The sequence below is a fragment of the Lacerta agilis genome, chromosome 15 (genome assembly GCF_009819535.1).
Source record: "Lacerta agilis isolate rLacAgi1 chromosome 15, rLacAgi1.pri, whole genome shotgun sequence".
Lineage (NCBI taxonomy): Eukaryota > Metazoa > Chordata > Lepidosauria > Squamata > Lacertidae > Lacerta > Lacerta agilis.
This window is the reverse complement of record NC_046326.1, coordinates 12,092,556-12,105,163: the sequence shown is the minus strand read 5'-3', so window position 1 is coordinate 12,105,163 and position 12,608 is coordinate 12,092,556. Positions and strand designations below refer to the sequence as shown.

Here is a 12,608-nt window from a genome sequence, read left to right as displayed (position 1 = left end):
ATATAAATAAATATAATAATAATAATAATAGCAATTTTACTTGGCTCTTATAACTAGATCTGACAGACCAATCTATATTGCATTGTTAAGAATAGTGCTACTGCAATAAAATAAGTGTCTTTATGCCACAAAAGCTGTCAGATTCCCCAAACAGTGGTAAATAAGCAAAACATGTAATCTGTGTTAGCCCCATAATGATCAGTGGTAAAGGTAAAGGGACCCCTGACTGTTAGGTCCAGTCACGGACGACTCTGGGGCTACAGCGCTCATCTCAATTTACTGGCCGAGGGAGCTGGCGTACAGCTTTACTGGCCAAGGGAGCTGGTGTACAGTCATGTGGCCAGCATGACTAAGCTGCTTCTGGCTAACCAGAGCAGGGCACGGAAAAGCTGTTTACCTTCCCGCCAGAATGGTACCTATTTTTCTACTTGCACTTTGACGTGCTTTTGAACTGCTAGGTTGGCAGGAGCAGGGACCGAGCAACAGGAGTTCACCCTGTTGCAGGGATTCGAATCGGCGACCTTCTGATTGGCAAGCCCTAGGCTTAGTAGTTTAGACCACAGCACCAACCGCTTCCCAATTATCAGTGGTGGTAATCTGCTATCTGAACTCTGTTAATCAGATTGTAACATGTTTTATAATTTGTAAAGGGCTTAAGGCATTGTAGTGCTAGGGGTGTAAACTCTACTATGAACAGCCAGCTATAAAACGTTTTCATCTCTAACCTTTTCAGGAAAAAAAATGTTTAAGAGTTGAAGTGTTAAGCATTTTCTCTCAATCCTCACTATTGCAGAGTATGACCCTCCTGGTTACCTTTACCAACGTGCTGATATCAATGGGCAAATGGTTGAGTACACGACATTACCAGGCACAAGTCGTATCAATGGCAGCATACATGGAAACTTTATCAGTAATGGAAACCATAATAATGGTTGCCTTCACCTCCATCACAAGGTTCCTAATGGAACGAATGGAATCATGAACGGTGCTGTAAATGGAGGAACTGTTGTTTATCCAAGGCACACTAACTCCCTGTCCAGAGCACACATGGAATATGAACATACCCACCACCTCGGAAATGTAAGTAATCCCTAGATGTTTTAGGTCTGTTGCTTGAACATAATACGAAATGAAATCTTAGGAAATGGAAAGCATTCCGCACCTAACAAATATGTTGAAAATTCCGTAACATGGCATGCTTTTTGAAGCTTAACTTGCTGGAATTGCCTCACAGAAGTATGTTATATTGAAATTAAATATTTCAGACCCCTACAAGAGAACTGCACATGTATTTCATATGACATCTCCATACATCTCAGTTAATTTTATATTTTGAATCTGAATATATGGATTTGTTTGTAAACTATCCCCATCCAATCCCTTTTTTTACATAACCCATGAGCTTTTACTGCACTGTTAGGGATTAGAATCTTCATTTTTAAGCAGCATTTTTAACACCCAATATTAATGTTTTGCTAACCTGGTGATTACAGAGAGGCTTGAAAAGGTTGGCTAAAAGATCAAGCATAGCAAATATGCTGTCTTTCAATTCTCATAGTTTCTTGTGACTCTGCCAAGTTTTTCAGAATAAAGAGGTTATGCATATATGTGTGAACCTGATGGGGTGAACAAACACCATTGAAAAGTTTTGTGTTTGACTTGGTTGAAGAAGGTTGTGTCCTTAGTGATCTATTTTTATATTATATATGTGCATGTCATCAATGGTGAATTTTTATATGTGAACTAGCATACAGATAGATAGAGGTAACTTGCGTAAGTGTAGTTTCCCATTTACTATTCTGCTTTGTGTTGTTTTTTTGTTCTTGAAGGCTGTCAGCCTAACTTTGATAAAGGTGCTTGGGTGGAATTATTCCTCAGGCATTCTCAGTTTAGTTCTTGTTGTTGTTCAGTCATTCAGTCATGTCCGACGCTTCATGACCCCATGGACCAGAGCACGCCTGTCTTTCACTGCCTCCCGCAGTTTGGTCAGACTCATGTTGGTAGCCTCGAGAACACCGTCCAACCATCTTGTCTTCTGTCGTCCCCTTCTCCTTGTGCCCTCAATCTTTCCCAGCATCAGGGCTGATTTCCTTCAGAATGGATAGGTTTGATCTTCTTGCAGTCCACGGGACTCTCAAGAGTCTCCTCCAGCACCATAATTAACAATGGCAGTTACACATTGGATACCCTTCCACTCATTTACATTGCTTTGAGATTTTTGTGATCTTATTGGAGTCTTCTCACATTCTTCCATTAATTGTGCCAGAACCTTTAGCTTCATGACCAGGCTGTTACTATAGCCCCATTTCAGGTTTAACTTTTAAGCAATGCTCTTTATTACATTACAGTGTGCCAAAACTTCAGGTTAATAAATAAAAAAAAACCTCCTCCTAGTCCTGCTCTGACACACCATAAGTCTGTCTGCATTCTGAATGTTTGAGACTTGGTTGATATTATTAAGAATGATTGTGATTAGGCCCCTGTATTATGAAAAAAATATTCATTTGTTTAATTTGTTTCCCCAAGGAATTATCTAAATAGCTAATTTCTTTTTTAACACTGGTCCTGCTCAAAACTATTTGAATATTTTATGGGGAAACAAAGAATGTGTTCAATTTTTTTGAGTAAGTATACTGCTAAGGGTGGTGGGGAATATAGGACTAGTGTTTGTTTTTGGTAACTGAACACAAGTGCTTCATTTTAGGGAGAAACAGATTGCTGCTCAAGCAAGAGTTACCACTTCAGATAACCTTGCCTTATCTTATTTCTTTTTGCAGCACTCTTAAACTCATAAGTTCTCATTCTTTTTAAAAGCCAACCCAAACACTGATTTTTACAAGTATCAAAACATGATTCTATAAGCATCCTGTAAGTGATTGATATACCCAGTCTATGTGAACCTAAACAGAACAATTGTCTATTGTCTATATAGGGGTATTCCAGGGACACAAACCTAAAACAGGTGTTAGCAAGTTTTCTTTTAGATGCTTGTCTAAGGCCTGATTCTCACTTTGACTTTTACATTCTGAATAAAAATAGTACCTTTTAAACTAAATATGAAATCTGTAGTTTAGCATGCATCCCTATAAAATAATCCAAACCAAAGGCCTTTTCTTTTCTTATTCACTGGTTTTGTGTATTTCAAAGAGCTGCATACTGACATTTAGAGAGAGAGAGTCTCTTCAACTTAATGAGAGCCATGTGTCTGTTGTACTTGCCCCATCCATAATATCAAAGTGAGAATCTGCCTATAATATTCTAATTTGTCCTCTTCATCTTGAAACAACACACCAGGGCTAGATTGGAGTATGAAATTGGAATTTTGTGTGGCTATATAGTACATTCTTTTAAAGCCCTCTGACCCACACACAGAACTATGGTTCCCATGATTTATTGGTGAGCAAATTTATTGCGTTGAGCAAATGTGGCAACTTAGAACCAGTGTATAGGAGCAGTTTTGCTTTGGATGTCTTCATAGTCAAATATTGGACAGAAAGATTTGTTCAGTAAAGTTTCAGTCTTGGATGTAAAATGGTCTTCTTTCACAGTCTTGACTTGAGTAGTTAAATACAGATTTTAATTGCAACCTGTACTGCCCCATTTTCAAATATTCCTCAAACTTGCATCTCCCTTGCATTCAGCAGTGAGGTATGTGTTAATCTTAGCATTTTTATTTATAAAGGATTATGCAGCCAAAACCAACAATTCAAAATCCCTTTCACCCCCAAACCCCAAATCACTCTTGCCTGGTGAATTATTGCATCTGTGAAAATGAAGAACATTTCAAAACCGAGTTTGGTGAAGCAAGCTGATCTAATCAGATTAATTCCAAGAAAATCAGTCAGATGTATTCATCATACTAGCCACATGTATATCTTGTCTCCACAAGCAGACAAAAGTCTGTAGTGGAAATGAAATTACTTTCATTTCTCATCTCTGAAGCATTTTCAGTTTTATCAAATTTGAGTTGGGCACTACAGGCTGAAAATAGAGCCAAGGAAATTACAACATATATGGGCAAGCTACAGCTATTAGTTTTTGCTGTAGCACACATGCTGAAACTTAGGCTTTGCAAAACAAATTTTGCAATACTGTGTGCCCTGTCTTTTTGATGAATGCCAAACTTCATTACAAATTAGAATAGAATCTGTTGTTGTTGTTAATTGTAACAGATGGCATGCTTAAGGGCTTGAATTTATTCTGATTTGTTATTCTCTCCCCACCCCAAACCCCCAATTTATCTAGGGTGGTGGTGTATACACAGCTATGCCTCAAACAGACCCTTCAGAGTGTGCGAACTGCCGGAACTGTCGGAACAATAACAGGTAGTAAACCAGGGAAGAGAGAATAAAGTGAGCTTCGGGATTGAGTCTGCTCCAGTTGCTTACTACACCTATGTATTTTAGGGGCTTTCAAGTGGAGGTTGCTTTTTATCCCTGATCTTCACATAAAGACTATGCAAGATTTATTTATAATATCTGTTACGTTTTATGGAAATGTGCGCCCTAAGATGTTGGCACTTTAACAGCAGCTTCCTGGGATTTCTCGAACACTTTGACTTCAGAAACAGGTACCATAGCAGCTGGTGATGCTGCCTCAGGATAAAAATCATCTAATCTGTGTTCCGTTACCTTGCCATTGCAAATGAATGAGTGAGCTTGCTAATCTTCTAGGTTTATTGTGGTTATTATATCACTGTGCTTTCAACATGGGTGTCTCAAACATCCCAAACAAGGGATGAATATCACCACCCAGAGGAGCTTCTCTCTGGATCCTCGTCGTTTAGTTTGTAAGCTAAGCTTCCAAGAGGCATAGTTCTTTTGCCATCCATTCTCTTTTATCTTCCCCATCTACCAGCACCTTCCAGTCTTTCCCCAACAGGAAAATCTTTGAGTAGCTTGTTCCCTCTATGATATTGCATTGGTATATGATAGACTAGCAGGTGCACTCTATTTTCTTCCTTTTATATTGAATTATTACTATGAAGAGGCCCCCAAATAAGCCAAAAGCCCCCAAGCTCTGTACAGCAATACAGAACAAACACAAGAAAGCGGATTATCTGCTCAATTTGTATGTTCCACTTGCAAATGGGAGTACTGGATTGACAGTTTAGTAGTATGGAAGGTGTTTTAACTGACCTCTTAACCTTGTAGTGAGGGTGGGGCATGGAGATAGGTAATGAGCTGAGTATCTCAAATACAGGATCTGCATCTTGCTGTGAGGTATCTGTGAACCCTTCTCCTGAGACTTCAGATCAATGGCAGGCTAAACACCACACACAGTACATAAAAATGTAGCATCCAGCAAGAGAATCTCCACTTTCCACAGATGCACATATGTCATTTCACATAACGTTTATAAGAGTCAACAGGAGAAAGAAGCTGTCCCAAGAACCAGCCACAAGGTTGGGTGTGGCTCACTGCTTAGCACTGGATACATTTGGCTGCTTTTGGAGTCCTGAAAACAGTTCCATCTTCACATGTATAGTATCCAGTTGCCACAAAGGCCATCCATTGACACAGAAAAATGCTCTTAGGAAGCACAATGACAGAAAAAAACAGCTGCTACAAGCTCGTCATTTTTAGGCTGAAAGTTTCATGCTGCTACAGACAATTTCATTATTCTGAAAGAAGCTAACTGCATGTGCACATCAAGAGAAACTGGGTGATTGGATAGAACTAGTAATAAATATAATCCAAGCAGAGGTTATATTGGATATAATATTATCATTGTTAGATGTTTCCACTTTACTCTTTTGTAAAAGGTGCCACCCCACCCCACCCAGTTTCTTAAATGACCACAACAATAACTAGTTGGCGAATCAGAGTGCCATGTATGCTGCCAAACATCTCCGCACATGCACCTGAATTCTTTGGTTTTCCCATTTCAACTGCAACTCCCTTAGGTGCACCAGCGGCTGCTCTAGTGAGACTATCATATTTCAAGAGTGACTCTTTGGAGTCCATGGTGGCAGGAGTGATAAGTCACAGTGTGTGGGGAGGTTCAGTCAACATCTCTTTAGTCTTACCCTTGGTTTTTGCAACTTTCCGTTAGCAAACATTGCACACAGTAGTCAGCGAGAAACCACTGTCTGTCTGCAGGGGACACGTGGAATGCCCAGGTTGATTACCAGGGTTAATTTGGTCTTACTTTGCACACAGCTGACCCTTCTGGGCCCTTAGATCGAACAAACTCAATATTTGTGGATCATTGCTAATGTTTTCCTGGTCAGACTGTTTTAAATACACCTGGGGTAATAGTTCTCTTTTACAGATGATAAAAAGCACTCCTTGTGTCGGCTGTATATTTTGAGCTTAGTGGCTTGTGGAGTAAGGGGAAAGCCCTCATGCAAACATTTTTAAGTTTGTTCATTCCAGAATATAGCCAGTTTCTTGCCCTTCAGTGTAAAACAAGCGGAAATTAAATGGCTTAGTCAGGAGCCATTCTTAATTCCTTTGCTGTCAACTTAAGTAAGCACAGCTTCTAAAATAGATGATTGTACCGTAGAACTGTGTAGCAGTTCTGTGGTGTCAGTTTTTCTTAGTATTGAATGTGGTGCAGTCATCCCAGTCTTCTCTAATCAAAGACTGATGTAACTATGATCCCAGGATTGCACAATCTCTACTTAATAGTTGCCTGTGTTTTGAGTCAGTCAATATTTAGTTGTTGGTTACTTTAGATGTACAAAGCAAATAAGTTTTTTAAAAAAGAAAAAGTTAGCCCCCAGCATTCAAGCCATTCTGCGCTGCAAATTTTAAAGCAAATGTACTATCTTTTCAAACAGAATCAGACAAAAATGTAGTAGTAGATCTATGCTGACTATCAAAAGTCGGATTTTTACACAAGGAGAGTGAATTTCACGATTATGGTTAGACCACAGTGTGCACATCAGCATTTGCCTCTGCTGTCTGCATTTGTGATTCTTTTTGGGAATCTCTGTGATTCTTGCAATAGGATATGGGAAGAATCCAATTGCTCAAGTTGTTTTGATATGTGCATTTAAGTATACATTTGGAATCCAGCACTTTGACTATACTATTGCAAGAGCAAAGGCTTCCTAAACAGAGGTTCTTAGTTGTTGCCTTACAGATGTGGAACTGCCTTCTAGATTTCCATTGAAGTCTCAGCCTGGATACCTTCCAGAAGTATTTTTAGGTTAGGTTTACACATACGGCAGAATTTATAAAAACTCCTAACCCGCAAGGCATCTCACAACTGTAAATCAAAACATAACAACTTACCAATAATAGAACTGTTAAACATATACAGCAACAGGTTTGAATTACTCAAGTCAAGCTAAAAATGTGGCAGAACAAAGTCTTTTCAATTCACATAAATGGCATTAAAGAAGGGGCCAGTTGACTCTCCCAAAGAAAGTTCCAGAGTCTAGACACTGCAGCCAAGTATGCAATATCCTGTTGGACCTATGATGGCAGTGAGATGCGGAGCATGGCCTCTGAAGAACACAGAGACTTGAGACTATAGGTATCATTGTTATATGATCCCCATATTGGTTTTAAAGCCTTGCCAGGAATAGAACCCTTAGCTGCTAATGAGGAGGGATTTTAGCCGAGCATTCAAAAACATCTTTCCCCCTGTAGTCTGATGTGATGAAGTCCATTTTACTGCCTCATTCTACGACAGACATAACCTTCCCTGTTCTGGCTGGCTTTTAAAGCTCAGACGTAAAGAGGGATAAAGTGACCTCTGTATGTAAATTGTGTAATTGCAGCATCAGGGTTTTTTTAACTTGGTAGAGTTGTGCTGTGTCTTAGCTGAAAATGACAGCGCTTAAGCATCCTAATGGCGTATAAAATGGAATAAATAATCCTCTAGTTGGTAAATGTAGGAGATGCAAATGTATATTTGGGGTAACTCTCAAGGTCTCAAGTTGTGGGCTACGACCTTCCTGGGGGATTGTGAAATAGTTGTGGGAAAGTTATGCCACAGGAACTTTCATTCGTGGAATAATCCAGCAGTGCTGGAAGACATAGACCGACCCTGGCTGACAGCTTGTGCAAGCAGCAGCTCAGTTCCTTGTCTTGTCAGAAAATATGGATATGGAGAAAGGGCAATAGCACTCCTGCTAAGGTCTTGAATATCCATTTGTTCAAGTGCATAGGTTCTCACACGGCACAGAAATATATGTGCTGCACTGTGCTACATTGTCTAGACACTCTTCCACTATGCACAAGGTTAAGTGAGCCTGAAAGTTTTTTAAAAAATTAAGAGGATGGCTCGTTAACTTGAGACACCTTTTAAATATCCTGCAAATAAGAATCTTGCAGCTTGTGTTGTATCTGTCCATATGAGTGTTCCATTTGTGAAATGAATCTTATCTCTCTCCATTTACATTCCTCCTCTGAATCCACCTCTTCTGTGAATCCTGTGCCCTAACTTCTTAATCCTGATCAAAAACCAAAACACAGTCTCTGTGTATTTCCATTTGTTCACATTCAACCCCCTTAGCCTTCTAGCTCTGTTGTCTCTCATCATGACGGAATTTAGATTGTGAGCTACTTGGGGCAGGGGGACTTTTTGGTTGCTTCTGTAAAGTGCAAAGTACTTCATTGGCACTGTATAAATAACAAAGCATTTCTAATTATGATTCTGCTTTTGTGGCTAAAGAAAGTTCCACATAATAAGCTTTCCGTCTGTAAAGCTAAATATTATGTAGCTTTAGGATGTATTTTGACAGCCATTGTGAATAAGTGGTGTGGTTGCCAAGGAATAATTTAAGACAGAGCTTCATGTTAATCATCTTCTTCCTAGGAGATAATTATGGAGAGCAAGCAAACCATAATCAATGAAAAGTGAATGAATTCAAAGAATGTATTTGCCAGTAGTTCCTCTGCTTGGTGGAAGAATACTTTCTATGTTTTATTTCAAGTTCTCATAATAAACCCTGTAACAAGAAAAGGTTTAATTTAAATCACTGTAAACATGTATATATGTGAGAGGATGAAGTGCAGTGTCCCAGATTTTCAGTTCATATGCCTGTCCTAAATAGATATGGGTGTGCTGTGGTTTCTCATTTGTTTAGTTGCAAATAATATAGTAAGTACTTGTTAGCATTTATCATGAATGTTGAAAAAGCGAGTTGATAACCACCTCAGTGTCCTTAGAAGCTGGTCCTCCAGCTGCAAACATTTATAGCACTGGCAGTTTCCCAACACTTTGGATTAGCTCTGGGCATGTCTACAAAGGATTTTAGCTGTAAGATGCCTTTTTTGTTGTTCAAAGGCTAAGTAGATTCCGCTATAAGGAATTGACTTCCTTCCCTGCTTGACTAGTCTTTCACAATCCAGAATGAGAGAGAATTATCAAAGTTTCTTTCTGGGAAGGCTTAGAAAGCATGTACTCACTTTCTAAGCTTACAATGCTGAAGAATCCAATATTGAATGTAATCACTCTATCAGCAGCACTTTAACAGAGGCCAAGTTACCAATTGAAAGAGCAAATTGATATTGAAGTTCTTTTTCTTATATTTAAAAAAATAATACCCCATTTAAAAATGTGTAAGAGAGCACTTAGTGGGAGCTGTCTTTTTTATAAAAAAATAACCCTCTATTTTGTTCAACTGGGTAATGAAACATGGTTTATTTCATTTATGAATTACTTTCTATAATGTGCACCACAAAGTGATTTACAGTATGCTTTCTAGTGAGCCGTTTTCCATGAATGTGTTTGAATTTTTCTAGGTGCTTCACTAAAACCAGTGGCACTTTTGGAAGCAACCCTGCAGCTGTGATGCCCATCGTAGCACCTTATCAGCAGGACAGTTTAGAAATGAAACCATTGAATCATATGATGGTTGCGATGTGCTTAGCGTCCACAACCCCCGGATGCAATGTTGAGGCAGAGGAAGACGGCAAGGAGAAAGTGGATCCCCCATCTCCTCGGGACTCTTGTGACCAAGAAAATGTGAATCCACTCAGTACCGATTGTATAGAAGGTATGCCAGCATTTTGGAAATTGTGGAAATATATAACTGCCTCCGAGGCAGTTGCTTTTTATTTATAATCAGAGCAATTTAGCTCAGAAACCAAACTCAGACTGAGATTAAATACTTAAGCTTCTTGTGGTTCCCTGTGCATGTTATGGAATTTGGTGCTGTGGTGCTTAAACTGGGGGCTTCTTTTTCTCTTTTTGAAAAATGGATTTCATCCAGTACTCTCCTTGGATTATTTGTGGTGACTAAATTGTTTTAAACACTGTGCTAATTTATTTAAATCTCTGCCAAGACCACCTTCGGCTGTGATCTTGTGTTTCAGCAACTAAGATTAATCAAACTAGCTACTTAGGATAGAAGAGCTTCAGGACAGCGGGGGAGGGAGGAATGTTGATGATTCATCAAATAGTAGTCTTGTTTCCCAGCCTGTTGGAGCTTGTATGAAGCCTCTTGATAATTTGATGGTTGTTGAAGTTGCTAATAGACAACTAGATGACAATAGCTGCGTTTTTAATTTGCAGATCACAGTGCACATTTGGAAACATCAAATCACATGCTGAGCTGGAGCCCCCTTATTCTCCAGTCTCTTTCAAAAGACTGTAATGAAAAGACAGAAGGGATTTCAAACGGCGTTACGTTGGACGGTTTGGGGAGTCTTCGACAGCTCCAAGTACAAGAGACTTAAGGAACTGACCTCCTTCCCCTTCCCACTTAAAGCCAGTAACTGCACAGCAGAATCGCTGAAAGAGACTTACAACAGGATGTTAATTATAAAAAATGCTATTTATTTTTTGGTGTAGTGTCCTATGAATGTATGTGGGTTTTTTTAAGCCTTTTGCCTTTTCGTTTTATTTATGTCTTGAGAAATTCCTTCCCATCCCTCCCAGCACGACACCATTGTGACTGCCTGAAAAGGTATGTTGTCATTACAGGAAACATACTAAAATGTTTTCCACGGACATTGGAAAAATACAGCTTCATTATAGTGCAAACATTTAGGAGAAGTACCAAGTTGATCTTCGGTTTATAATTTACAATTTGGTGATATAACTCCACAGGATGGTTCAGTGCAAATGAAAACAGAATGAACTTTTGGCTATGTAAATTTAAATTGTTACAGCATATTAGTGAATTCTTGCCACCTAACTCTAAACACCCTAAAGTGGAAAAACATGGAACTTGCAATGGAAGTCTGGTTCTCAGTCAGTGCTAGCGAAAACTTGTTGGAAAATGGCAGGACTGAAGAGAGGCTCATTTAAGTGACTGTAGTAGTTGAGGTGTGAAGTTCTTGCCATACTTGTTCCAGAGCAATAATTAATGGTTGGCAGACACATAGGTAACCCTTACTGCTGGGTGGAAGAGTTGAGCATGGGTATTTTGCACCGGCGCCCCTTGTTGCCATTCTGAAGCGTTTTGATTTGTTTCCTGACGTTCCTGTTATATGTCCTGTGCATCAAGGAGAATGTACAGGACACATTTTCCTACTTGGGTTAGGTGAGGTTTTTTTTGAAAGGCTTTGTAGGATGCTTGGGTTTAAAAAAGCAAGGGGAGAATTTGATGCCAGTGATTTAGGAAAGCAATCAAAATTGTTCTGGATTGGAAATGGCTCCCTCCTATCTTACTCCCCCCCCCCCCCAAAAAAAATGTGTGTGTTTCTATGGTTTGCTTTAAGGGTAAATAAGTTCATACACAGTCCACATTAAGAAAAACAGCTTAAGAGAGGGAAACACCAGGAGGGAAATGGCCAGAATGGACGAAGTTGAGAATAGTTGTTCTGGTTAATCCGCAGTTAGAACCTTTATAACTATTCACTTTCACAAGATGGAGCAGTATATTGAGGGAGGTTTGTGGACAAAAGTGCTAGTTGTTGGTAGTTAAGTTTAGCAACACATTCTATGAAATAGGTCGTACAAACTCACCCTTTGCCAGAAGTTGGTCAGAAAAGGGTTCTGATTTGGCTGCTTTATAAATACACTGGAGCATCACACAATCAAGCTTAGAATGTAAGGCCTCTAGAACATTTTGTTCATTTGGTTTAGTTACCAGCTTCAGACTCAAGTCCTTTGCCTTACACCTTCCCAGGGTTGCCAATTTATTCTGTGTATCTTCATGGAACTTGGATAATGGGTGTAAAAGCAGGGCAATCAGGGTTGGGGGTGATGCAGAATGTTTAACACCCTTGTTTCACTTCTTTTGGAGTACAAAATAGCTGCTTCGCCCTGCAGCACCCAACACTGTTCAATGGTTGTGTCAGACTTGCAGCCAAGTTGTACAAAACCTATATATTTAAGAAAGGTGCCTGTGATTCAAAAATAGCTGAGGGCACAATGTGTACTTCACAAGGCTAGCTGCATATTTCCACCTTCTTCCAGTTTTAACCAGCACAAATAAAACAAACTTACACTTGTAAAACAGCTCCACGAATTGGAGGCACGTTACTTTATATTTGCAGTTGCCCCGCAGCAATATGAATTCATTTTCCTAGCTAGATCCAGGAACTAGAAACACCCCATTTGAAGAAGGGGTGAGGTGGGGAATAGAGGAAAGGGCAAATATGCTGAATAGTAATTGCAAGCCCCTTACAGAAGAGCAGAGGTGCTCATGGGTGCAATGTACCATACTGAGCAACATTTGTGTGTTTTGTGTGTGTGTTTGT

At 39.5% G+C, this 12,608-nt stretch overlaps 1 protein-coding gene across 3 annotated transcripts in view; it reads left to right on the top strand.

Moving 5' to 3' along the window:
• CDON (cell adhesion associated, oncogene regulated) overlaps positions 1 to 10,779 on the top strand; it is a 57,035-nt gene extending 46,256 nt beyond the window's left edge. For all 3 annotated transcript variants that reach the window (XM_033171837.1, XM_033171835.1, XM_033171836.1), the window contains 4 exons: positions 794 to 1,080; positions 4,246 to 4,325; positions 9,702 to 9,955; positions 10,474 to 10,779. In XM_033171837.1, the coding sequence (XP_033027728.1) occupies positions 794 to 1,080; positions 4,246 to 4,325; positions 9,702 to 9,955; positions 10,474 to 10,637 (785 nt within the window). In that variant the 3' untranslated portion in view covers positions 10,638 to 10,779. The remainder of the gene's footprint in view (positions 1 to 793; positions 1,081 to 4,245; positions 4,326 to 9,701; positions 9,956 to 10,473) is intronic.
• Positions 10,780 to 12,608: the final 1,829 nt, after the last annotated feature.